The sequence below is a fragment of the Leptodactylus fuscus genome, chromosome 4, assembly GCF_031893055.1.
Source record: "Leptodactylus fuscus isolate aLepFus1 chromosome 4, aLepFus1.hap2, whole genome shotgun sequence".
Lineage (NCBI taxonomy): Eukaryota > Metazoa > Chordata > Amphibia > Anura > Leptodactylidae > Leptodactylus > Leptodactylus fuscus.
The window spans coordinates 165,249,009-165,275,316 of NC_134268.1; the positions used below are offsets into that span (position 1 = coordinate 165,249,009).

At 39.7% G+C, this 26,308-nt stretch overlaps 1 protein-coding gene across 2 annotated transcripts in view; it reads left to right on the plus strand.

Annotated features, from left to right (window-relative positions):
* The window catches only part of OSBPL10 (oxysterol binding protein like 10), a 270,349-nt gene that overhangs the window by 52,531 nt on the left and 191,510 nt on the right, over nt 1-26,308 (plus strand). For both annotated transcript variants that reach the window (XM_075271327.1, XM_075271328.1), the window contains exon 2: nt 15,124-15,299. In XM_075271327.1, coding sequence (XP_075127428.1) covers nt 15,124-15,299 — 176 coding nt within the window. The remainder of the gene's footprint in view (nt 1-15,123; nt 15,300-26,308) is intronic.

Sequence of the window (26,308 nt, forward strand, 5' to 3'; positions counted from 1 at the left end):
TGGAGGGTTATTGGGGCCAAAACTAATGGAACTGATCTCTCTGCAACCGGGGCACTTACTGCCAATGCGTATCTCGGTGCACTGTCAGCGCTATACAGCACCACTAATGTGAATGTACACTAAGGGCTAGTTCACACGGGGATAATCCCCACGCATTTAGGTCCCGATTCTGATGCGGGAAGCCGCATCAGAATTGGACCAAAATGCACCTGCCACGACTGTCACGGCTTCCCCTTCTGGAGTAGGCTGAAATGAATGGGCTTACTCTGGAGGGTGCTGCCACGAGGCGGATGCCGGGGCTGAATCAGCCGTGGAGTCCGCCTGAAGAAAGGGCAGCTCGTTTCTTTTTTCCGTGAGCTGGAACATACCACTCACGGAAGAAAGAAATCTAGATGTCTACATCGACCTCCATTGTGAAGGGCGGATTCTGAGCTGGATTTGGCGTCAGAATCCATCCCCTCTTGCCTTGTGTGAACGAGCCCTTAAGGTCCTGTTTAAGGCTAAGACCCCACCTTGCGAGCCGTTGGGAAAAATCCTGTGCAGAAAAAAACCTATTATGGTTTTTTTCCCACATCGCGTTTTCTAGGAAGTCCGTGGCAGTTTTTGAAATTTCAGCATTTCTTCTGCAAATATTGTTCTGCAATGTGTGGATGGGATTAACCAGAATCCCATTGACTTTGCAGGTACTGTAAAACGCTGCAGTTTTTTGCAATGTGGGCCGCAGCCTGAAGAGGATTCCCATGAACATAACCATATTTAGATTTGTAGACAATTAAAAGTTAAACATTTTTTTTTTTAATGTAAATAACTCCATTTTTTGCAAAGTTGTAAAGATTTTCTGTGTTAGTAGTGACAGTCTTTTATACAATTGTCAAAGGATAATTCCGTCAGTGCAGGAACTTTCTGCGTTGTGGGACTTGTCAGAAACCCAGCCATGATCTCCTTATTGTGGCCAGGTTATTTTCTCATGCATGTAATGTGTCCTTGCTTGATAAACCTGCCACAATAAAGAAATCATGGCTGGGTTTCTGATAAGTCTCAGATCACAGAAAATTCCTGCTTTCATGGTTATATTCATTGGCAACCGATCAGGACAAACGATGGGCAACACTAAGATGATTACAAACAATTTTTAATCTCCTAACAGTCACATAAAAATAGCAAAAACCTTCTGAAATTTACTTTTTTTTATTTCAGAGTTTAAATTTATGGAAAAAAAAAATATTACTGACCCATAACTCAGACGCCTTTTAACCCTTTAGCAATCTTAACATTTTAGCCTTAAACCAGTAACATTTTATCCTTTTCTGTATTATTGCATTCATGACGTTTTACATTTTATTTCATTGTAGCTTTGAGATCTTGTATTTTGTGAGTACATAGGGCTTTTTGGTCAGTTTTTATTACTTTTTGAGAAGTTAGATGTGAGAAAGTATCAATTCTGACATTTGAATTTTAAGGATTATGCCATTTATCATGTAGAATAAATGTGGTGATGTGGACGATACCAATTGTGTGTTTTATATTTTTACTGTAAGACGACTTAGGTGCTGGAGTCAGTATTGACAGCATACCTCCCCGGGACAGTCCTGGATTCTGGGTTCTGTCACGCAGTCCCGGTTGGCAGGAGGTATGTCCCGGATTCAACTCGTCTGCGTCCAGAGAGAACACAGATGAGTTGAATACAGTGGTGAAGCAGGAGCAGACAATATACTGGAGGGGGACATATATACTGGGGGGCATATGAAGAGGGACATTAAACTGAGTGGGCATATAAGGAGGACATTAAACTTTAAAATAAGATGAAGCAGGCTATTAAACTGGGGGTAGATAGAGGGGACATTAAACTACGGGAAACTGGAGAGGAACATCAAACTTGGGGCAGCTGGAAGGGAACATTAATGTCCTCCTGCAGTTGCCTACAGTTTAATGTCTCCCTCCAGTTTCCCCCAAGGTTTACTGTCTCCCTCCAGTTGCCCCTAGTTTAATGTCCCCTTTATCTGCCCCCAGTTTAATGTCCTTCTTCATCTTCCCCCACCATCTAACCCCACAGTTTAATGAAGCAGCTGGAGGGTGATGTTAAACTGGGGTGGGTGGAGGGGGATATTTAACTGTGTGTGCACCAGGAGAGAGACTTCATACTGTGGGGTCAATTTGAGTAGAACATTATAATGTGGGGGCATATAATATTAGAGTTACTGTAGGAGTCTATTTAGAAGTGGGTGATGCTAAATTTGCCGTGGCACATTATCTACGCCACACATTTTATCCCTCTTTCTGTCATTTGAAAGTTGGGAGGTATGTATAAGGAGTTAAATGGCAAGTATGTTTCTGTCTGATTTTGGGGAAGTGATATCTTGAACAAAAGTCAATGTTACCCCCTCCCCTGGGGTTATCTGAAGTGACAGGGACAGGAGAATAATAAAATAATTTTCTCCTCTCCGTCAGGGCTTGTTCACATCTGTGCCCGGGAGTCCGTTCTGCAGGTTTCTGTTTCCTGCACAAAACGGGGCATTTGAATGGGTTTGAAAAGTGTCCGGCTGTGAGCGTTTTATGCTCTCCGCGGCAAAACCGTTTTTTTAAACTGGACACAGAGTCGGACATGCAGTACTCTGTGTCCGGTTTTAAAAAAAACTGTTTCGCGGCGGAGAGCATAACACGCTAACTGGCGCTCACGGCCGGGTTCGGCATGACAGGTTTCCTGAGAACCCGAGAACGGAGTGCCGAACGCTGGTGTGAAGCCGGCGTCAGCTGCACATTATCTTGCACAATGGTTAATGGTTATATGCATCACTACTTTAACCAGTGATGCCTACAAATATTAAAAAAGGAAACATTAGCATTAGTTACCAGTAATTAGTGTCCGTTTTTTACACTATGGTTTTTTTATTTGCTTTTTTTCTGCTTTCTGCAAAAAAAAAACAAAAAAACCAGGACAGTATGTAACGGAGAGTATGACAGATTCCTGTCCGTTACCAATAGATTTTAATGTTAAAAAAAATAACGGACACTTGACGTATGTCATGAAACCATCCTTCACTCCAGATTTTTGTATCTGCGAAAAATAACGGACATGTGACGGATTTGGTGTAAACTGACATTAATGGACCCCAAATAAAATCCCATTGAAATCAATGGAAATTTTAATGGATTTGATGGTTCTGCTAGTGTCCGTTGATAAAATCTTATAACAGACAGTAGCATAGGACACTGCCGACGGGAGCGTGAACGACCCCTTACACGTTTCCATTCTGTTACATCTTCTCATGACTTTGGCTCAAAAAAACCAAAGCAAAATCTGCAATAAAAAACGCTGCATTTCCACAATGTGGGGTCTTAGTTGTAATGTTTATCCAAAATTGACAGAGAAGCAGTACATAAATGGAAAAATTATCTTCTGTAGCTCCATTTGAGGTAGCACGCAGGCGTCATAGGCCTCAGCAGGTGGCACATCTTTATAAGCAACTATAAAAGTAGACATAAACTGGTTTGATGCATGAGATAAAATCCCCCATTCATGTGGTTTGATGAATGTGTTGCTATTGATGTGGAGCCCATCGGACTCGGGTTTAATGAGAAGAGCGCAGGTTTGGGATGATCCTGCCGTACTCTTAAAAGTAAATTACAATGCTAAAAAATGCTGCGGAAATGAATGTGATTTTTCATGTGAATGCAGCGGGTATTGTGATTTTACATGGCTGATTAGTTTTATACGACCATCTGCTATCCCCAGGTGTTTATTGTAATGATGTCGAGCGTTTCAACTTAATTTAAATATTAAAAATGACGGGGTTATTAAAATCATCTTTTCTCTTTATGGATGGAGCAGATTTAAGGCAGACAATCGTTTAAACAGTCAACAACCTAAAATAAGGGAAGGAAATTGCCTGTGATTGCCTCCACCTGTGCAATGCCTAAATATATTTTTATTCAATTTACATGTTCCGGATGCACGTTCCAGGCAGTTCTCCATCATTTCAGCAAGCGGTATTTTTTTTTTTTTTTTCAGGCCTTGCTTGTTCTGAACATAGCTATTATTTCATATCATTGGCTGAAGCAATTGCTACGACGGTGCCCACATTTAATGGACTGTATAATGGACTGAAATACACTTTCTCGTTGAGTGAAATGTGTGATTAAAATCTCTTCATCCTAGCTGTTCAGAGAGTTTTGCTGAGGGTTTATGGTTTTATGTGGATTTTTGTAAATGTTTGTGGCATCGCTTTATTGAGTCATTGAATGTTGTTCTCCAACCTTTTCGTGAATCTGCTGTTAAAAAATATGTTAAAGGACAACTGAGTGGGATTTAAAGGAGTTGTCCAGTTCAGTATAGGTCATCAATAAGAGATCAGGGATCCCAGCTGATCAGCTGTGTGAAGGGGCCATGCTGCTGTTGCGGTTGCTGTGATCTCTTTACTGTTTGCATCACGTCATAGGATTCCCATATAGAGCTCACAATGTACATTTATTTCCCTATCAGTATGTTTTTGGAGTATGGGAGGAAATCCACGCAAACACGGGGAGGACATACAAACTCCTTGCAGATGTTGTTCCTGGCAGGATTCGAACTCAAGACTCCAGTGCTGAAAGGCTGCAGTGCTAACCACTGAGCCACTGTGTTTCCCCTATGTAGATGTCATGTGATTCATATAACAATGGTCTTATCCCGTTCACTTTTATGGATCAATGCTGTAATTCATTGCATGGGTCAGATATAAACAGTAAAGAGGTCACAGTTATTGCACATTTGCCACAAGCCCGTACAAACAGCTGATCAGGAGATCTTGAGTTTCTGACCCCCGACTGATTTCTTATTGATGACCTATCCATAAAAATGAATTGGAAAGCCCTTGTAAGGTCCCTGGATCCCATTGAACACATGTCAGGAGGAAGATAGAATACTTGCGGCTCTGTAATGTGGAGATGTAGGAACTCCAAGTGTCATTGTTATGTCCGGCTTCCCAGACAATCTCTCTTCATTCTTAGCTATAGGATAGTCCCTTTGCTAAATCTACTGTCTAGGTCCTTCTTGAGATTCCTTGCTTGGTTTACCTGTGCAGCCCTTCCACTGGGATTCTTTTGTAAACCTGGCACTCCCTCCTTGGCAGAATATTACAGTACTTCTTGCATTTTCTTGCTGTGTACTGCTGGTGTGTTTCCAGGAGTTTCTCTTGCCCAATCTGTTTTTTTTATCAGGTTTTCTTATGCAATTTTGAATCCAAAATGATTTTAGGATCATAGAAAGAAAGTATTAAGGATAACTGATAGTCCTTGTTTTTTAATCCTCTCTTGGTTTTAGTTTTAAAACTTCATCTGGAAACCTGATGGAAACATTGATCATATCAGGGCAGCCTTGGGGTTCTTTTACACAAGACGCCTATCACACCAATTATCGGAACAACTGTTACTTGAAACGGTTGTTTGCAATTCTTGGCACATGATAAGCTGTCAGGGCTTGTTTGTCGGGTCATCTCATGTTTTATGCAACATAAAAGATTCTTGCTTTTTGGTGGCACATCACCTTGTGTAAACAGGATGATGTTCTGAAGGTGAATTCTGTATGGGGATGACTATTTCATCCCTATACAGCAGTGCTGACTATGCATGTAAATGCAGCAAATGAGCTGGCAATGAATAGGAATGACCATTTATTCCCGATCATTGCCTGCCCAATCGTCCTGTGTAAAATGGCCCCAATGGTATAAACTATTGCTGCTTACCTGTGTGCCAGACGTGGATTGCCTCTGCCAGACACCATTGCTGCTTATCCGTGTATTGAACTTTGGGGCTGTGGAGTCAGTAAGCCAAACTTCCAAATTCTCTATTTTTCCAGACGTCAACCTCAACTTCTTCATAAATGGCACATGTAGAATAATTTGTATGTTCAGATAGTATATGCCTAGTCCTTATCTGGTGTTGACATTTTTAAATTTTCATTTTTGACTCCCCGCCCATAACTTTGTTTTCGTTCTCAGAGCCATATGAGGGTCTAATGTTTGCGGGACAAATTGTTCTTTATGATGTTACCATTTATTATTCTGTATAATGTAATGGGAAGCTGTAGAAAAAAAATTTCTGAATGGGATGGATTTAAAGGGATTCTACCACTAAATAGCTATTTTTTCTGCTTTAGACGTCGAAATAGCCTTAAGAAAGGCTATTCGTCTCTTACCTTTAGGCGTGGTCTCCGAGGCGCCGTTCCTCAGAAATTCCGTTTTTTTTACCGGTATGCTAATGAGTTTTCTCGTAGCAATGGGGGTGGGCCCCTCGCTCAAACGGCGATGGGGGCGTCCTCACTGCTGCCCTAGAACTCTCTCCAGCGACGCCTCCTTCTTCAGCTGCATCCTCCGCTTCTCTGTCGTCTTCCTTCTGCGTTAGCTCCGGCGCCTGCGCAGTCAGCTCTGCCAGCGAGACGCTAGTAGAGCCGACTGTGTATGCTGGCCAGCAGCCATATTTTCGAAGCTGCAATTGCGCGCACGCACAGTAAGGTCTGTACAGACCCTTCGAATCCTGGATGACTTCACTCGCGCGTCGGAGGGCTGTACAGACCTTACTGAGCATGTGCAGTATGCTCTGTTCAGCAAAGACTTCGAGGAGCATACTGCACGCGCGCAATTGCGGCCTCGAAAATATGGCTGCCGGTCGGCATGCGCAATTGTCTCTACTAGCGTCTCGCTGGCAGAGCCAACTGCGCAGGCGTCGGAGCTGATGCAGAAGGAAGACGACAGAGAAGGAGAGTATGCAGCTGAAAAAGGAGGCGTCGCTGGAGAGAGAGTTCTCGGGCAGCAGTGGGGACGCCCCATCGCCGTTTGAGTGCTGGGGCCCGCCCCCATTGCTGAGAAAGAACTCATTAGTATACCGGTGAAAACCTGGGATTTCTAAGGAACGGCGCCGCGGTAGAGGTAAGAGATGAATAGCCTTTCGAAAGGCTATTCCAACATCTAAAGCAGAAAAAATAGCTGTTTAGTGGTAGAATCCCTTTAAAGAAAAAGTGCATTTGTGCAACTTTCTTGCGGGCTTTGTTTTTACAGCATTCACTCTGCAGTCAAAATGATCACCTGTACTCTAGGTTTCAGTACAAAATCCCAGGGATACCAAATTTATATGATTTTATTTATATTAAATGGATCAGTTAAATGGATAAGTTAAAAAAATAGACACATTAATATCAGTTAGTCTCATTTAATGTCTGTTATGATAGGTGTCCGTTCTTTTTTTTTTTTTTTTTTTTTTATGGACACCTTAATAACAGAATCCAACGGCAATGTGATCCCAGCCTTTCTATATCAACTCCTCAAAGTTTTCTAGATCTGTGCTTGCTTGTTTACTTCAGTGAATAAAAATCAGTCCATGGTCATGTGATGTACACACAGGTGCACAGCTCGTTACCAGGCAGATGTCTGATTACTGAGCTGTGACTATAACGAGCTGTACACCTGTGTGTCCATCACATGACCATGGACTGTTGATCACATGACCATGGACTGTTGATCACATGACCATGGACTGTTGATCACATGACCATGGACTGTTGATCACATGACCATGGACTGATTTTTGTCCACTGGAAGTAAACTGTGAATGACTGCAAGCAGAGATCTAGAAAACCGTGAGGAATCGATTCAGAAAGCATTTTGGAAAATTGTACAACTTTTCATTATGCAAATGTTACCATGTATTTTCTGAAACTTGACAACTCCTTTAATGAACACGATTCACAACTTGTAATAAAACAATAACAACGATAAGAACAATATTTCTGTTTATACACGTAATAAAAACAACATCAACATCAAAGAATAAGGGAGATCAATGGGCTTGTACATCTGTAAGTTCCTGTACTATCAAAGATGTGTTAGAACTGGAACCATGGAGACCATACCCTTTGAAATCTCCTATAACTGCATAGCTCTAGAATGCTAAATTCTTACAGACTGGCTATATGTGTGACCTTTTCACCCCAATGTGTAATCTTGGGGGCGGTGATTTTTTTGACGGTTGAGGGGAATTGGGGGTTTTGCAACTATGGATAGCTGGAACCAGAGAGGTGTTATTTGAAGTAAGGTTCAAAAAGACAATGCAGGGAGTAATTGTAGAAGCGTGTGGGAATATTTCGTAATTGCTTTGTTCGGAAGATATGTTATAACATTTGCTAACTAGCTGCATTGAAAGCATTGATCCGTAGAAAGCCAGCATAGCTTGATGCATTTTTAAAATTTAATTATTATTATTATTTTTAATTTGCATCCAAAATTGGATTCCGTACGTCAAGAACCAACTCCACATCCCAGCTAAGATTGTTTTGGACCATACAGAATAAACTGCCTTACACCATAAACTGGGGTTGTTTATTTGTGATACTGATATGGAACTCCACTTTCTTCATGACTCCATCCTTTATCTGCTGAACCAGAACAACCCACCACCTACACCAACTCCAGTTCTTAATATCTGTTAGTAGTTTATAAAAGTTTTTTAAAAAGTTGTATGTTGAAAAAAACCCTTTAAAAAGGAACTTTTACTACCTTCAAGTCCAGCTCTTTGCATCCTTTAATAGGAACTGCTCTACAGATTCAGGCACAGTTTTTCTCTAGACCCCACTGTTCCTGAGCAGTAAGTGCAGGTAATTTTGGTGCCTTACTGTCAGGTGGCTGGTGTCAAGCAGGAGCAGACAAGGGAGAGTGATTCATAGAAACAATATCTTTGTTACAGAAGCACTGATTCATAAGGAGAGAACACTGTTTAACTCATGTCACCCTAACCTATCTGGGGGGCTGGGTTAATATGCTGGGTTCTTGTGTTAGACCCCCTTTAAGGCCGCGGCGTATATGCCACAACAAAAAATTCACAGCATTTTACATGGCCCGCAAAGGCCCTCTAGCGAATCCGATCCATTCATTGCAGAAAAATGTGCACAGCGGAAAAGTTGTGATTTTCAAAACCGTCATGTTTTTGGAAATTGCAGCATGTCAATTAAGCCTACATAAATGACGGCAGTTTTCTTTTATGTATAATTAAAGGAGAAAGTCCACAGAGGAAAACTCTGCGGACTTTCTGTGAAAAGCACTGTGGGAAAAACTTTTTTCTCTGCGTCTGCAACGTTTGGCCTTAGCCTTAAGCAATATTTTGTGTTGCAAGTGTGGCGTGCAAAATGGATACTTTGACACCAAATTTAGCAATCAGTGTTTAAACCATTAGACGAAAGAGTATTTCTATTCTTAAAGGAACAGATTCCTAGCTGTGGACAGCGCTGTTTCGATCTTTTGGATCTCTTCACAGCGTAGGGATACTCGTTTGGCAGAGGGGATAATAATACTCCTTAGGGAGTGTGCACCTATACAGGCGTATGGAGACTTACAAGCCTTTTTCACTCCACTGGAGGATTATGGGAAAAATATGCAAATCTGTTTTCCAGGATGTAATTAGGAAACCAGTGCCTCTGTTTGCTGATCTTAGGACAGAGCCCTTAACATCTTGCATGACTTTTTTCAATAAGCCTAAAAACATAATGCGGAGATTATTGCCAAACTAGTATTTAAGGGGGTTATCCTAAGAGACCGCAAACAGAGGCACTGGTTTCCTAATTACATCCTGGAAAACAGAATTGCATATTTTTCCCACAATTCCCTAGTGGAGTGAAAACATCTTGTAGGTCTCCATACGCCTGTAAGGCTCCGTTCCCACGGAGTAATGCGCTGTGCATTCAGACATGTATGCACGTGTCAGAGTGTGAGCGCTCATCCCATTCACTTCAATGTGTGCCGACTTACGGGTGCTACACATTAAAATCAATGGGAGGCTTTTTAACCCATTGATTTCAATGTGTAGCGAGCGTGAGCCGGCACACATTGAAGTGAATGGAATCTGTTTTGAGCGCTCACACTCTGACACGTGTGTCTGAATGCGTGGCATGTTACTCCGTGGGAACGGAGCCTAAAGGTGTCCACTCCCTAAGGAGTGGTGTTATCCCCTGATCCTAAACCATTAGAATGGACTACAAACTAAATGAAACTTATAAATACCATTAACCCCTTAATTACAGATGAGTGAGTATATTCAATCGAACACCTCCGCCGCATAGCTCTCGGTGCCAGGGAAGATGGGAGGGGCAGTAAAAATTTGATGCCCTGGAAGTGTTTTTGCATCGGGAACTATGTGGCGAATGTATTCGATCGAATATACTCGCTCATCTCTACTCTTGATGACTTGTTTTCTAATAGTATGGCACAGACTGGAGAGCTCAGATCACCTGCGCCATGCTATAATGGCACTCTGCATGGGCACTACCACTTTGCCCGCGTGATCAGCAGCAGCACCATGCTTGTTCTACACAGCTGGGTTTTTTCTGCAATGTCCAAGCCCAGGGATAACTCCGATGACAAATCTGGATCACGTCATTTCATCTTTACCATTCATTATGGAATACTCAGGATCCCATCACTCATACAGGCGTGGGGTCTTATATCTGGGGCATCACCTCCTTCAGTATATTCAGTCATTTGAATAAAAAAACACAATTTTCTGTGCCATTCAGACCCTATTTATGGCAGCTAATACAATTGTCAGCTATATATTTTCTCATGTGAGCAAGACATTTGAATATCTATTGCTGGAATATATTTCATTGCTTGGAGCAGAAAAAAAATAAGCCCCCATAATAAGCAGCCGCTATACTGTATATATTTACTGCTCAGTATCGAAGCAATGTATTCACACTAGAACATCTCATCTGAGGCACAATGATTGACAAAGACATTTCCTGCCATTTCCTGTCTGAATTTGCAACAGCTATTTCATTTCATCTGTATGAATTGTCTTAAATATGCAGAAAGCAGTGGTGCAGGCACTTGAGCATTTCAATGAGAATGAAGACATCCTGCAGCAGTTTGAATAGCATTATAAAATGCCATATCATTTCTACATCCAGCCGGGATGTCTAGAGACTCTGCTGCTGTTCTTAATATTATTTCTCTGGGTATATCATTATAATATTTAGAGGACCGGCAAATAACCGAGAATACGGTCTAGCGTTCTGTTCCTAAATTAGTCTTAGAGAATGCATTAAAAGTTCTATCCTGGGGGACAAATAGCTTAGAATGGCATAACTATGAATAGTTCAGAATGACATTAAAAATAATATAAGTAATATTTCTCTCCCCAATCCCCTGCCTCTCCTATACTGGTACTGCACAGGTCCATTGTAAGTCTCTACATACTCCTGACGTGTATGATCACTGGCTTTGTTGGAATGGCAGCAGCTTCCCCTTTAACCCTCTGTTTTTTAAAAATGTAGATTGTGAGGGATCACAATCTACATTTTTTTTTTCCTATCAGTATGTCTTTGTAGAATGGGAGGAAATCCACGCAAACACAGGGAGAACATACAAACTCCTTTCAGATGTTGTTCCTGGTGGGACTCGAACCCCGGACTCCAGTGCTGCAAGGCTGCAGTGCTAACCAATAAGCCACCATGTTGCCCCCTAACCCTCCTGTTTTATCACCTTGTTCCAACATTGAATCGTGTCTTAATCTCTAGTTCAGTGTCCAGGCTGTAAAAGAAAAAATATCCTTGTACCGTGTTAGCCAGTGGATATGAAATGAAAGAAATTTTTTCATAGAAGTCCTCAGTAGTTGATACCTTTTTTAATGGCTAACGTAAAAAGTTTTTTGATGACATATCGAGCTTTCGGGACTACTATAAAGGTCCCTTCATCAGGATGGTATAACACAATTTCTGAAGGTAGGCGCATATATATATATATATATATATATATATATATATACAGAGAAATGGAGTGTTAGATGCAAAATAGATGGAAAACAGAACATAATGTAAATAAACAGTTAAAAAACCCCGTATATATCAGTTCACAGGAAAGTTCTCTGGGTTTATAGCTTCTTATGGTGACCCTTAACACTCTCCAAAGGGGGTTAAATCAGGCACAGGGTTTTATGGCCTTTTACAACCACTAGACAACACGTCACTGATCAAAGAAGCCATAAACCCAGAGAACTTTCCTGTGAACTGATATATATGTTTTTTTACACTGTTTATTTACATTATGTTCTGTTCTCCATCTATTTTGCATCTAACACTCCATTTCTCTGTATATATATGCCTACCTTCAGAAATTGTGTTATACCATCCTGATGAAGGGACCTCTATAGTCTCGAAAGCTCGATAAGTCATCAAAAAACTTTTTAAGTTAGCCATTAAAAAAGGTATCAACTACTGAGGACTTCTCTCAAAACATTTCTTTCATTTCAGTGTCCAGGCTGTAATATTCAATCCAGATAAAGGGGGTCTGTCACCAGAAATCAGCATATCTACCCAGCCCCGCATTTGGTTTATGGTACGTGAATCAAACACTGTTTTTCCCTTCTTCTATTGCTGATATATCACTGTTTTGGTCACAAAGCAAATTAACTTTTGGCATTGCCTTTAAATCTAATTTTTATATTAATAAAAACATCAGTATCTTGGCAATGGAGTCACCGTTTGATTCAAGTAACCCTAATCAATTTGTGAAGCTGGGTGAATGTGTTGTGTTATGGTGACAGACTTCCTTTAAAGGGAACCTATCTTTCAAACCCTTTTTTTCTAACACGTAGGAATAGCCTTAAGAAAGGCTATTCGTCTCCTACTTTTCGTTGTCTTCTCCGCACCGCCGATCGCCAAAAATCGGTTTTTGTCGGTATGTAAATGAGTTCTTTTGCAGCACTGGGGATGGGCCCCAGCGCCCAAGCAGCACTGAGGGCGGCCCAATGCTGCGAGTGAACTCTCCTGTGCTGCCACCATCTTCGTCTGGAACGAGCTCTTCTTTTGTTTAGTCAATCCTTAGAAAAGTTTAGTGGTAGTAAGTAGGGCTAGATGTGGCATCTGAGATATGGCTATGATACGGCCAAAAACTGGACTGGCAGGGAGTAAAAGTTGCCTTTCAGCCACAAGATTGTTTACTGCCAATGGCCTTGAAGCCAATCTATAAACTGTTAATTTGTAATGATCACGGGCTTGAGTGGCTGCATGTTTTTTGCCTGTACTGTGGCCACCACATCTAACCTTACTTTTACACTATATTGAAATATATATATATATATATATATATATATATATATATATATATATATATAATGACATGGTATGCTGTTAATATCAGGATTTACTCAGCATTTAGCAGACAGATCTGCAGTTGCGTCTAAATAGCAGGTAATGAAAGTTAATGAACTATATTTACAGCTGTTAGATCTACTTGGAAAATTTTATTGGAAATGGGAGATGCACTTACATTTTCATCTCGCATTCCTGAAGTCTAAAAAAATCATTGATGCTCCCTATGGAAGCCGGAGCGATAGCCGCTCTTTGTTGGTATGTCAAGCCTAATCTCCACCAGTTCACAGGAGCGCTGGAATGTAACAATATGAAACGATCCCATTGATTCTCCAAGAGGCTTTCACCTCTCCATTTTCATTTTTGTTCTCCTTCAATACGTGTTTGATTACCTGCATAGACACAGAATTAGCATTACAACCAGGCCTCTCTTTTGTGATTGCCTGCCTTTTTCTCCTGATGGTACAATCGATATTGTGAAGGCACATTTGCTTTGCTTGTTCAACTAGCCATGACAAGGTAATGCTCATGATAGGCTTTCATGCCGCAATTGTGCCAGAGTGAGAAGGCAAGAGCCTTGTCAGGACCATTATTCCAATTACTCCATATCTAGAGATACAAGAGAAAAATACCTATTGTGTGAGAACATCTGGACATACCTCGGGTTACTTTGAAGGATAAATTTTATGTTTTTTTGGTTTGTGAAAAGTCAAAATAAAATTGTGAAAAAGATATCATAGATTTGTTTTTGTCAGGAAAGATATAGATATTACCGGCCGCTTGATAGAAAAAGTATTTTTTATTTATATAGCACCAACATTTTCTGCAGAAGGTACATGTACAGATAAAAGAAGACCATACAAAGTAAGGGGGCGTTCACACTAAAAAATATGATACTCAAAAGAATTTTTTTCATAGTTTTGCATTTTATGCAAATGCCTTTTTTTCCGAATTTTTTTCGCAGCTGCCGAATACATTGTTTGGAATAGTAAATGGTGCCACTGTAAAGTACAATCTGTCTTGCAAAAAAACAAAACAAAAAAAAACACCCATAAACCTCTATGAATAGAAAATTATAAAAATTATGGCTTTTGTATGGAACGTGTTAATAACAATAGATGGGAAATTAACTTAAAAGGGTAAAAGAAAACTAATGACATTAAAAATATGTTCACATATAGAGGATATAATGTATTTTTGACTTTGTTACAAAATTATGCAGTTTTGACATGTTTACGTTCATGTGATATGACCTGACAATGACCTTGTCAGACTGGGTAGGGGCACACCTATAAGGGGAATGGCGCCTAGCGGGTCATACTTATATACTTCCAGGAAGAATAAGGTCAAGTTCAGGATATACAAGGAAATACTGTATATGAGGATTCCACACCTGTATCGTAACAGAATTCGCTGACGTTCCATTGGCAATGTATAACAATTTAGATATTTTATACCCCATTTACAAATCTTTGTGGAATAATACACAGCTGCAGGTTGGTCACTGGGAAAAACTAGGATTTTATTTTTTGATACTTTTTGTAAGAAACCTTGTGACCCTGACCAGAAATGGTCCCAGCAAAGGTCAGAGTTATACAAAAATATGCTACAGAATTGTTATTTTATGAGAAGCACAAGTACAGTAATAGCAAAAAGAAACCTCAGGAGAGTTGACAAGGTTCTACCAAATTGATGTTCCCACAACTTTTATGAAAAATAAAAAGGTAATGCAGGATCGATAAGAAACCAGCCACTGATTACTAAGACAAAGAAGCCGCAGGGAACCTCTATACACTTTGCCCTTTCAGCTCTCCGCTGCCATCCTCTAGTCTACAAGATGCGGAACTAGCAGTTCATGAATCAGTTGGCAACCCGGGAGACCATAGTGGTTTGACCATTAATGATCATGTTCTATGACATATCTTATCAGTACACAGTAAATAACTGCCTACAGCAAACAAGTGCCACTTCATATTCACCCAGTTATTAATATATTATGCCTCTGCATTTTACAGGTACTTTATATTGGACTTTGACTCTGGAATTCTGCAATATTTCGTCACTGAAGCAAGCAAAAACCAGAAGCCTCGAGGATTTTTATCTCTTGCTGGGTCTGTAATTTCTCTCAGCGATGAGGCCCCATATATGATAGTCGTATATTCTGCCAGTGGGGAAGTGTATAAACTCAGAGGTAAGATATTGAAATACGCCATGCTGTAAAATTTTAGAATACTTGAATGCTCTTAGGTGCCGTACAGCTGTATAAATGAATAAATAATACGCTAGATCATGAAGCTCTGAGATGACATGTAATATATTTTGTATTGTATGCAATGTTACACTTTCTCATACATTCATTTACATTCTACAACACTATAATATTTTGCATGTTGCAAATTAAATGAGTAGTATCTAAATATGTTTTCATGATGGAAGAACAACTGCTAGTTACAGTTACGTCCACCTACTACACAAATACTCATGGATCCATCTTCTTCAATTAGGATTTGACAGATATGATCACGTGAGTGCCCTTGCATAGTGTATAGAGTCAAAAGCAGATGGCTCTGTACACTGTGTAGTGGCAGAACCACTCTATTACAGCTGAACTCCATTTTAAGTGAATGCTGGAATATCAAACACGATAGTATGAGTCCACAGCCTGTCACATAAAGTAAATAATGATGCACGGACCAGTCCCCCGGATTGGGACGGCAAAACATATACAAAAGGAAAATTAGTCCAGCATGCTGGAATATACCTGGGAAGCTGGGGATTAATGAATAGAGATGAGCGAACAGTAAAATGTTCGAGGTTCGATATTCGTTTCGAGTAGCCCCTCAATATTCGACTACTCGAATCGAATATCAAATCCTATTATACTCTATGGTGGGAAAATGCTCATTTCAGGGGTAGGCAACGTTCGATCAAATTACACTTACCAAGTCCACAAGTGAGGGTCGGGCTGGATCCTCCGAGAAGTCTTCTCCGTGCAGCGTCCCCGCGGCATCTTCCGGCTCTGAATTCACTCTGCCAGGCATCGGGCCTGGGCAGAGCCGACTGCGCATGCCCGCACTACAAGCAGGCATGCGCAGTCGGCTCTGCCCAGGCCCGATGCCTGGCAGAGTGAATTCAGAGCCGGAAGACGCCGCGGGGAAGCTGCATGGAGAAGACTTCTAAAGGTAGGAGAAGAACCAGTGTTGATTGGCCGACTGTTTAGCATTGCGCCAATCAATGCTGGTTCTGCATCGAACTTTGCCATTCGAATAGCGAGTGATACTCTATCGAGTACGAGTATCTCGAATACCGTAGTATTCGATCGAATACTACTTGCTCATCTCTATTAATGAACAATTATTTTTGGGACACTTTCTTTTTCACATGACATTTCCCCAATTTATATTGCCATGCCACACAATTTGGATTTCAGTTATGCACATATCAGGAGTCCTTGAATACCGTACAGTTATTGACATATCCTTTAGCCAATGGTAGTCTGAGACAGGATGGAAAATGCTAAATACTTCATTGAGCTGTCTTTTGGCATAGGTTTACATGGATAATCAGATATGTGCCAGCCTTATGTCGCCAAGCATTAGATGGAGTGTTATAAAGCACGCTGTGAGCGATGAATCTGGCAGTCTGATGGATGAGTCTAGATTGGGCCAATGCTAAGAGAATGTTACTTGCCTGACCGCACCGCACATAGCTATAAGATGTAGGTGTCCATATAGTATATGAAATAATTGTACTTGTACCTCCATATGTAATGATCGTTTATTATCATACTCCTTTTTTATTGTAAATTTGTGTACATATATTTGGAATGGTTTATTTTGCTTCTTTGGACATCTTTTGCTATATCTGTTTTCTTGGTCATGATAGATTTTGTGTATTTCTCTCCACTTATTGGATGGCACCACGTTTAGGCATAGATATGCAGCCTAGTGTTTCTTCTGGCTCCCCAGAGAGATGCAATTTTGCCTGGCACAGTCTAGGCTGTCATATGTTCTTGGTAGAAAGAACTGTATTCCATTCCTCTCGTCTCCATTAACTTCTGGAAGGGATCCCACTGTCACGGTGACTGATAGGAAGTTATTAAGAAACCCAAGTATAGCTTCTTTACAAGGAAATTCTGTTGCTTTGTGTTGAAGCTATATTTTGGAATATTTATTTTGCTTTAGAGAGTAGGAACAAAATCTAATAAATTCTACGTATTTACTTTTTTTTTTTCCTTTTTCTTATTTTATGAAGTCATGAGACTGTGAGTTTATTTTAGCTTGGGGAAAAAAAAAAGATGAAAAACACATTGTGCCATGTTGGGAACATTCTTGGGCCTCTCAGACACCAGAAATATGGTACGACTGCTACCTCTGGACCCCCATAACTAAATATATCACAAGATAGTGATTGAAATACTTATTTATGGTTTCTATTTCAGTTTATAAACCATTTATTGTATTCTGAAATTTCCAATACATTACATAATTGAGATAACATATATGACTTTTACAACATGCTGTCTACAAGTTACATATAATATTCCGTGTGTCAGGTTCCCTATAAGAAGATGTCAGTTTTATCTAATTAAAATGATTGCTTTATTGTTAAGGGCAAAGTGTAAAGCTGAAAGTACCGTATATACTCGAGTATAAGCCGACTTTTTCAGCACATATTTCATGCTGAAAAATCTCTCCTTGGCTTATACACGAGTCATGGTCCACGGAGCACAGAAAACTGGAAGGGGGAGGTCCTTTAGTGCTACTGCTCTGTGATTGGCTTGTCATGAGGTCACATGACTGTGATGTCATCAAAGGTCCTGTAGCCACTGGTATGTAACATCTGCAGATAAGGTTGAGTCTAAATCCTAGTAGCTCCGCCCACACCAGAGTCCGATCACATGGTCATGACGTCATCAGAGGTCCTTTAGCACACTAGGATTTAGCATCTACCCTGCAGATGAGTGGCCAGGATTCATTGTGTCTTATGGAAGATGTCTGTTGTATGGAGGAGAGGAAGCTCCAGTAAAGTGACACACAGGGACCTTCCTTTAGTTACTCTGCCTATTAATGTCAGGCATTTGGGGTTATTCATTTAGTTTCAGTAACTCCATGTGCCTCACATTAATAGCAGTTAACCCCATCATGTCCCTCATATTAACCCCTGTGTGCCCCATATAAGGGTTACTAATATGTGAGACACATGAGGGCACTAATGAAGGACCTTAATTATGAAGATACCTAATTATTACTTCCATATGTCCCACATATCAGTAACTCTTATGTGAGGCACACAGGGGGTTAATGTCAGGGACATGATGGGGTTAACTGCTATTACTATGAGGCACATGGAGTTACTAAAGTGCAATGCACATGACCAGACTTTTTATCTGCAATGGTGGATCCCCCCCCCCCTCGACTTATACTCGAGTCAATAAGTTTTCCCAGTTTTTTGCTGTAAAATTAGGGGTCTCTGCTTATATTCGGGTCGGCTTATACTCGAGTATATACAGTAATTACATTTGTAGATTACATGTGATAAACTGATAAAGCATTTGATTTCTTTCCTCCGGCTATCCTCCTATATTTTCATGGCAATATACATGGATTCATAAGTAAACTGACCAGGTATAAAGCTTAAAAACAAGCAAAACAAAATCTAAATTTATCCCACGTCTCATCTCAATTTCCCAGATCGCCTCCAGACAGCTCTGACATCCAGATTAAAGTATCATAAATGGAAGCAGGAAATTAAAATTAGTGCAGTCTACGTTTTAGACTTGTTTGTTCCAACTTTCCACCAAAGCTCTCATGGTTATTAGGCATCAAATGAAATAATGTTTGGCCTTCAGTAACAGGCAATCTCATAATGTGCCGGTTTGTGGCTGGCTAAGCATTCCTGCATATTGTGAGAGTAACAGTCATTTATGAAATCACAAATAGGAGACCATGCAGGACAAATGGAAATTAAGTTTTTTCGAGCAGAACAGAAAATCGCAACACCTAGCAAGAAATGAGTCATTCCAGTGATTTGTGGCGCTCCAGATTGCACGTCACCTTCTGGATTTTGTAAACCATCAATGTTTAATTATAAAAAAACGGTAATTTATTTCGGTATGAAAGCCGAAAGATTAAAGCGACACTACAGTATTTTATTCAATATAGCATTACCCTAGTTATTCATCAGAAAGAAGAAATGTATTGCATAAAATAGTCACACCAAATGTGTAGTTTGACTATTAACATATTATTATTATTATTTATAATAATAATAATAATAATAATAATAATAAAAAATATATATTAAATTTTTCCAGCCCTATCACCCACCCTTATTTTATTTATTTATTTATTTATTTACCATAAGATAAAACAACAAGGGATTAGGCACAATTCACCTGTAATACACCATACAGGGCAAACAAGATAGCCATAAATAAAATAATAAAAAAACAGGACAATATACAGGATAATTTGCATCACAAAGGAGGGGAAAAAGGTAAATAAATAAAATCAAGACTATAGGCAAACAGAAAAGCATACCCCATGGGGGTTGAGACAAAGTTTAGCCTTTCCAGTTTTATGAGTGTACAAATATTCAAGAATATATTTGAAATGTATTATATTAACAGTGATTTAAAGGCGTTTCCATTGTTTTGCAATGGTGGTAATGGCAGCAAGTGTGTATAACTTAGAAGTCAATGACTGGACACCACCACCACACATGTAGATAAGAACCCATTAGCCCACATCCCTTCCAATAGACACACAAGCATGTTGAGCGTAGTAAAGAACTTGGATGTATGCTACCAAAACAATATTTTGGGACATTTCCCAGTGCTTAATTCCCTTAGATATATACTTATATATCTATTCCACTGAAAAGCCTTTATCCACTCTGCAGGGAAAATGTCGCAATTCAATTCTGTTTTCCTTTTAGTACACTACAATGGTTTGCTGAAGAGTATAGAGGGGAGCAATGAGTCATGATTGTCTGTAATTTCCCCACAACAGTGGATCGACTAAGGAAATAGCTTAGGGAATATAGCAGAACTGTCCTTTATAGAGAGAAATGTATGTCTCATTGAGAGTTATTCATGAAAGTCCCTGTCAGGGATACTGTTAAATATCTTGTATTTGCCGGTGAGACTTGTATCCACTGTTAAATATCCGTACCTGGCCTTGAAATTGTGGGATAGACTTGTGTCACGTGTTGTAGGCCTTATCCACGATAGGAAGAAGTCAGCTTGTTATAAATCAGTGTAGAGGTTTATTAATATCTTGAAGGAAAACACAGGAACAGGGAAAATGTCCAAATAACACAAATATCAGTCAATTGTCAATAGCTTACATCTTCAGAGAAGTTGAATCATCTGGATATCTTGTAGTTACAGCTTGGTTCATGCTTGATCATCTGGTCTGGTCATCTGGGATATTCACGACATCTTGTCCAGGATGACAGAGAGGGATAGCAGACAGACCTGCCATAGATTCCCCATGGATTCCCCTCATGGATGACCCTCATGGATGACGACGACGACCCCGACGTGTGTATCTGTCACTCATTTATGTTCATGAGAGTGGGTGTTACCTTCCATCTTACTGCTATGTAAGGAGACTAATACTATGGTGTACTCTAACCGCACCCATGTACCCAAAATACAACAGATATGATGTCAGTAGAGTGTTAAGCCCATGTCTGCTAGAGAATATTGTAAATATATAATATTTAACAGATACCATATGCAGAAGCAATGTTGGAGAAACCATTATACATAGCCATTTCATTTACATATATAATATATATATATATATATATATATATATATATATATATATATATTTATATATATATCACACGTGGACAAAATTGTTTAATGAAAGAATAACCCACAATGGTCACAGAGATAACTTGATTCTGACGAAAGTAATGCTAACAAAACTAAATGTTGACAAGCCAGAAAGCTTCTGGGAAAATGTCCTATGGACAGATGAGACAAAAATCAAACTTTTTGGCAAGGCACATCAGCTCTCTGTTCATAGAATGAAGCCTATCTTGAAATGAACACTGTCCCTACTGTGAAACATGGAGGAGTCTGTTATGTTCTGGGGCTGCTTTGCTGCATCTGGCACAGAGTGTCTTGAATCTGTGCAGGGTACAATGAAATCTCATGACTATCAAGGTATTCTGGAGAGAAATGTGCTGCCCAGTGTCAGAAAGCTTGGTCTCAATCGCAGGTCATGGGTCTCGCAACAGGATAACGACCCAAATCACACAGCTAAAACACCCAAGAATGGCTAAGAGGAAAACATTGGACTATTCTGAAGTGGTCTTCTATGAGCCCTGACCTAAATCCTATTGAGCATCTTTGGAAGGAGCTAAACATGATGTCTGGAGAAGGCCCCCTTCATACCCTTCACACTCAAAAGGTTGTGCAACAAAATATTAAGTTACGGGAACCATCATTTCTGTCCAGGCCTGTTTCATGAGATTTTTTTTTTAAATCTTTTGAAGCGAATAGCAATGTCTGACTTTCAATTTGTTAATTTTCATAGACTTTTTATTTATTTATTAGTTTTGTCAGATTCAAGTTATTTCTGTGACCATTGTGGGGTTTTCCTTCATTAAACGACGGGTACCAACAATTTTGTCCATGTGTGTATGTGATGCTGTGCTGAAGGATCATAGAAGTCAAAGCAGAATGCAGAGGAATGGAAAACTAAAAATCAAGATGGTGTCTGATAACATGCAGATAGGATGCTGAATAGAGATGAGCGAGTACTGTTCGGATCAGCCAATCCAAACAGCACGCTCGCATAGAAATGAATGGACGTAGCCGGCACGCGTGGGGTTAAGCGGCCGGCCGGCGTCAAAGCGGAAGTACCAGGTGCTTCCATTCATTTCAATGCGTGCGTGCTGTTCGGATCGGCTGATACGAACAGTACTCGCTCATCTCTAATGCTGAACTGCAGCCTTACATACAAGTAATCCTGACTGAGGTTGACAATCCGATAAGGGATACAGTAATGAAAAAGAAACGTGTTTTCGCTGGACCATTTCTTTAATATGTGTTTTGGGAGAGTGCAGTAATTTAGAAATCTACATTTTTATTGAAATGCCTCCTATCCCTTTAGTAAGGTAGAGTACAGTTGGTTCGGAGATTATAATGACTTACATGCTGTTCCTGTTGGTCAGAGGCACACATTTCATTTAGAAATTGGGGGTCAAGCGGAAAAATGTATTTAAATCTGAGCACAACATTCTACTAGTTCCAGGAAATTACTGACTGCCAAATATTTGTCAGGATTTCAAGTCTTTCCTGACTTTTGCCTGTTTTTATTGAGAAATCAATGACAGATTTAAAGGCAATGTATCAAAAGAAAATGTACCTGTTTTGTTTTTTTTTTTTTGTTTTTTTTAAGCCCAGTTTTCATGTTAAATACATTTTTTTTAAGAATTCTGGTGATGATTTATTGATTTGATTGATTGATTGATTTATTTTAACGTTCAATGTCATCTTTTTTCATGTTGGCTACTAAGCTTAATAATAGACTGGCACTTGCCAAGTCTGTAGGGGTTTCTTTTCTCACTTCATTTAAATCACAGACAGAATTACAATAGAAGAAATGACCTCATAGATGGCGCCACGTAACATCCATCATTGTATGTACCACTGACAGTAGATTGTATATTGTCTAGGACACTCTCCCATAGATCTCATTGAGCCAGTTCCAGATTATTGCTGTTTATGGCCAGGAGACTACTGTAAAATATATTACTAAATGCTGTTAAAAGAGCAGATGAGAAGCTCAGTCAAGATGGCAGCCCACATAATCATTTGCAGAAAACGGAATAAAAAATCTATAATCGGAAAATAAAAAGAGATTAGAAAAAGGATACTTTCCCTTTCAAAGGAAGGTTAAAACTACTGTTCAAGGTGACTGAAAATGGATTTTAAAGGGATCCTATCATTTAAACTGATTTTTTTCTGCTTTTTTCTACTTAGCCAAAAAAAGGCCTTTTTTTTGGAGGCTGATTTTGAGGCAGATTCCTGACCAAAAAACTCTGTGTGAACTCAGCCTTAGGCTCCAACTAAGAACGGCTTTATTTTTGTTGCAGTTTTTTGGTTGGCTATTTCGAACCCTGGTTATTAAATAGTTCTTTATTCAAGTCAGTTTTCGCATTATTTTGTGACATGAAGAAATTGGGAGAATTTCACATTTCCTTCCCTCCAGAATGTCTCATCAGTACCTCAGTCATGGTGTGAGTTATTGGGTACAGTGAAGCAGTATCTGCTCTTCTCTAATATATTCATTGACAGCTGAGGATCTTCACAGAGGAGAGAAAAGCAGAATATGTGTCTAATAAGACTAGCACTAGGATCTAGCAACAAGCAAACAAACGAAGCATGGCTGAACTATAGAAGTACAAACAAGATCTACATGGCTCAGAAGAAAGGAGTGGGCTTGAATTAACCATAAGAACAAACGTCAATTAACAAGAAGCAATCTAAGCAGGATACAAGATACTAGACATATACAAGGATATCTAAGAAAAACTGCACAAAAATTACTTTGTAGGAAGTAACTGTAGGGGTCAGAGATATTTAATAGAGATGAGCGAGTACTGTTTGGATAAGCCGATCCGAACAGCACGCTCGCATAGAAATGAATGGACGTAGCCGGCACGTGGGGGGTTAAGCGGCCGGCCGCCGTCAAAGCGGAAGTACCACGTGTATCCATTCATTTCTATGGAGCGTGCTGTTCGGATCGGCTGATCCGAACAGTACTCTTTCATCTCTAATATTTAACCCCTTTATGCCACATCCACAGAATTGTATGAGGGCTTTATTTATGCGGGCCAGATTGTAGTTTGTAATGGTACCATTTCATATTCCGAATGATGTACTGGGAAGCTGGGAAAAAAAGATCAGCATGGGGTAGAATAATAGAAAAACTGCATTTGTGCAAATGTCTTACTTGTTTTGTTATACAGCATTCGTTGTGCAGCAAAAATGACATGTCACCTGTATTCTGTGGATTCTTACAATTACATCAATACCAAATTTATATAGATTTTGTTACATTTTAACACCTTTAAAAAAAAAAAAAATCCAAAACCTAGACAAAAATAATTCTTAGAGTTGTCAAATTGTGACACCCCTCCATTTTATCTTTTTATATTGAGCTGCTTTAGGCATATTTTTTTTTGCGGGCCAGATTTCTTTTCATTTGAATCATTTTGGGAAAAGTTTGATGCTTTGATCACTGTTTATGAAATGTTTTTTTCCCTGCTACAGCATTCATTATATGGGAAAAATATATGTAGTTGTTTGTAGATTGGTGAGTGTATTTTCGTTTCCTTTTTATTTTCCTTTTAAATCTGATTTACAGATTTGATTTGAACTTTTTTTTTTTTTTTAATTATCTTTTATTTTTACACCCCCTAGTAATCTTGAACTCATAGGGGAGTGATCACTGATGCAATACACTGCATTGCATACTGTAGTTCTGTTACAGGCTGCCTAGCAGGCAATGATAATGGGCATTACCGCCAGATCTCAATTGTATAATATGATGGAGACCCAGTAGTTGTGTTTAAAGACTCGACATTCAGTGTAATTGTACTACAGATGTCAGAAAAGAGTTAAAGAGAGGCTAACCAATCAGGAACTCCTCCCTAAAGGAACCTGCGATCCACTAATGAATCAGCTATGAGAATTTCTATTGTTCATAACGTACATACCCCTCGTTCACATCTGCGTTTGGTAATCCGTTTGGGGAGTCCGCATGGGGACCCCCCCGAATGAAATACCAAATGCATTGCTAAGCAATGTGTGCAGTGAAAGTGCACGGACCCCATAGACTATAATGGGGTCCGCGTGCTCTCTGCATGTTGCCCGCACAAATCATGCGGACATGAAAGTAGATCACAAAGTACTTTTCTGTCTGCATGTTCCGTGCAGACATCGCACAGAGAGCACACGGACCCCATTATAGTCTATGGGGTCCGTGTGCTTTCACTGCACACTTCTTGCCAATGCGTTTTGGTATTCCATTTGGGGCGCTGCTGTGGAGAAGGACGTACCTGACTGACTGTCAGGAACACCCTTCTGACTGTAAAGAGCTATGGTACCGGGACTGATAGCTCTTTACCCGGGGCACAGATCGGGAAAGCCGACAGTGCGCTGAATTCAGCGCACTGTCAGCTTTCCAGCAGTATATAGAACTGCCTGTGCCCAAATCGGTGAAAGGTCCACTTTAACACTTTTATCATAGATTAAAGTAGTCTAGTACTAGTATTATATCTACCTGTATATTTGTGTACTGTATGTAAACCCCCAAATGTAAAGCACCATGGAATTAATGGTGCTATATAAATAATAATAATAATAATAATTAATAATAACAGTTGTTGTAGAGATGTGTCTGCTGCTAGAACTCTGTGTGGCATTGACCTGGTCTCTAATTTGAGCTGCTGTTAACCTGCGATTTCTGAGGCTGGTGACTCTGATGAACTTATCCTCCGCAGCAGAGGTGACTCTTGGTCTTCCTTTCCTGGGGCGGTCCTCATGTGAGCCAGTTTTTTTTGTAGTGCTCAATGGTTTTTGCAGCTGCACTTGGGGACACTTTCAAAGTTTTCCCAATTTTTCAGACCTTCATTTCTTAAAGTAATGATGACCACTCGTTTTTCTTTACTTAGCTGCTTTTTTCTTGCCATAATACAAATAGTCTAACAGTCTATTCAGTAGGACTATCAGCTGTTTATCAACCTGACTTCTGCACAACACAACTGATGGTCCCAACCCCATTTATAAGGCAATAAACCCACTTATTAAACCTGACAGGGCACACCTGTGAAGTGAAAACCATTTCCAGTGACTACCTCTTGAAGCTCATCAAGAGAATGCCAAAAGTGTACAAAGCAAGAATCAAAGCAAAAGGTGGCTACTTTGAAGAACCTAGAATATAAGACATATTTTCAGTTGTTTCACACTTTTTTGTTAAGAATATAATTCCACATGTGTTAATTCATAGTTTTGATGCCTTCAGTGTGAATCTGCAATTTTCATAGTCAAGAAAATACAGAAAACTCTTTGAGAAGGTGTGTTTAAACTTTTGGTCTGTACTGTATAAAGGCTAGATCATCCCTTTAAGATCAACAATGAACTACACGAATAATTGTAAAGTCTCAGACTTT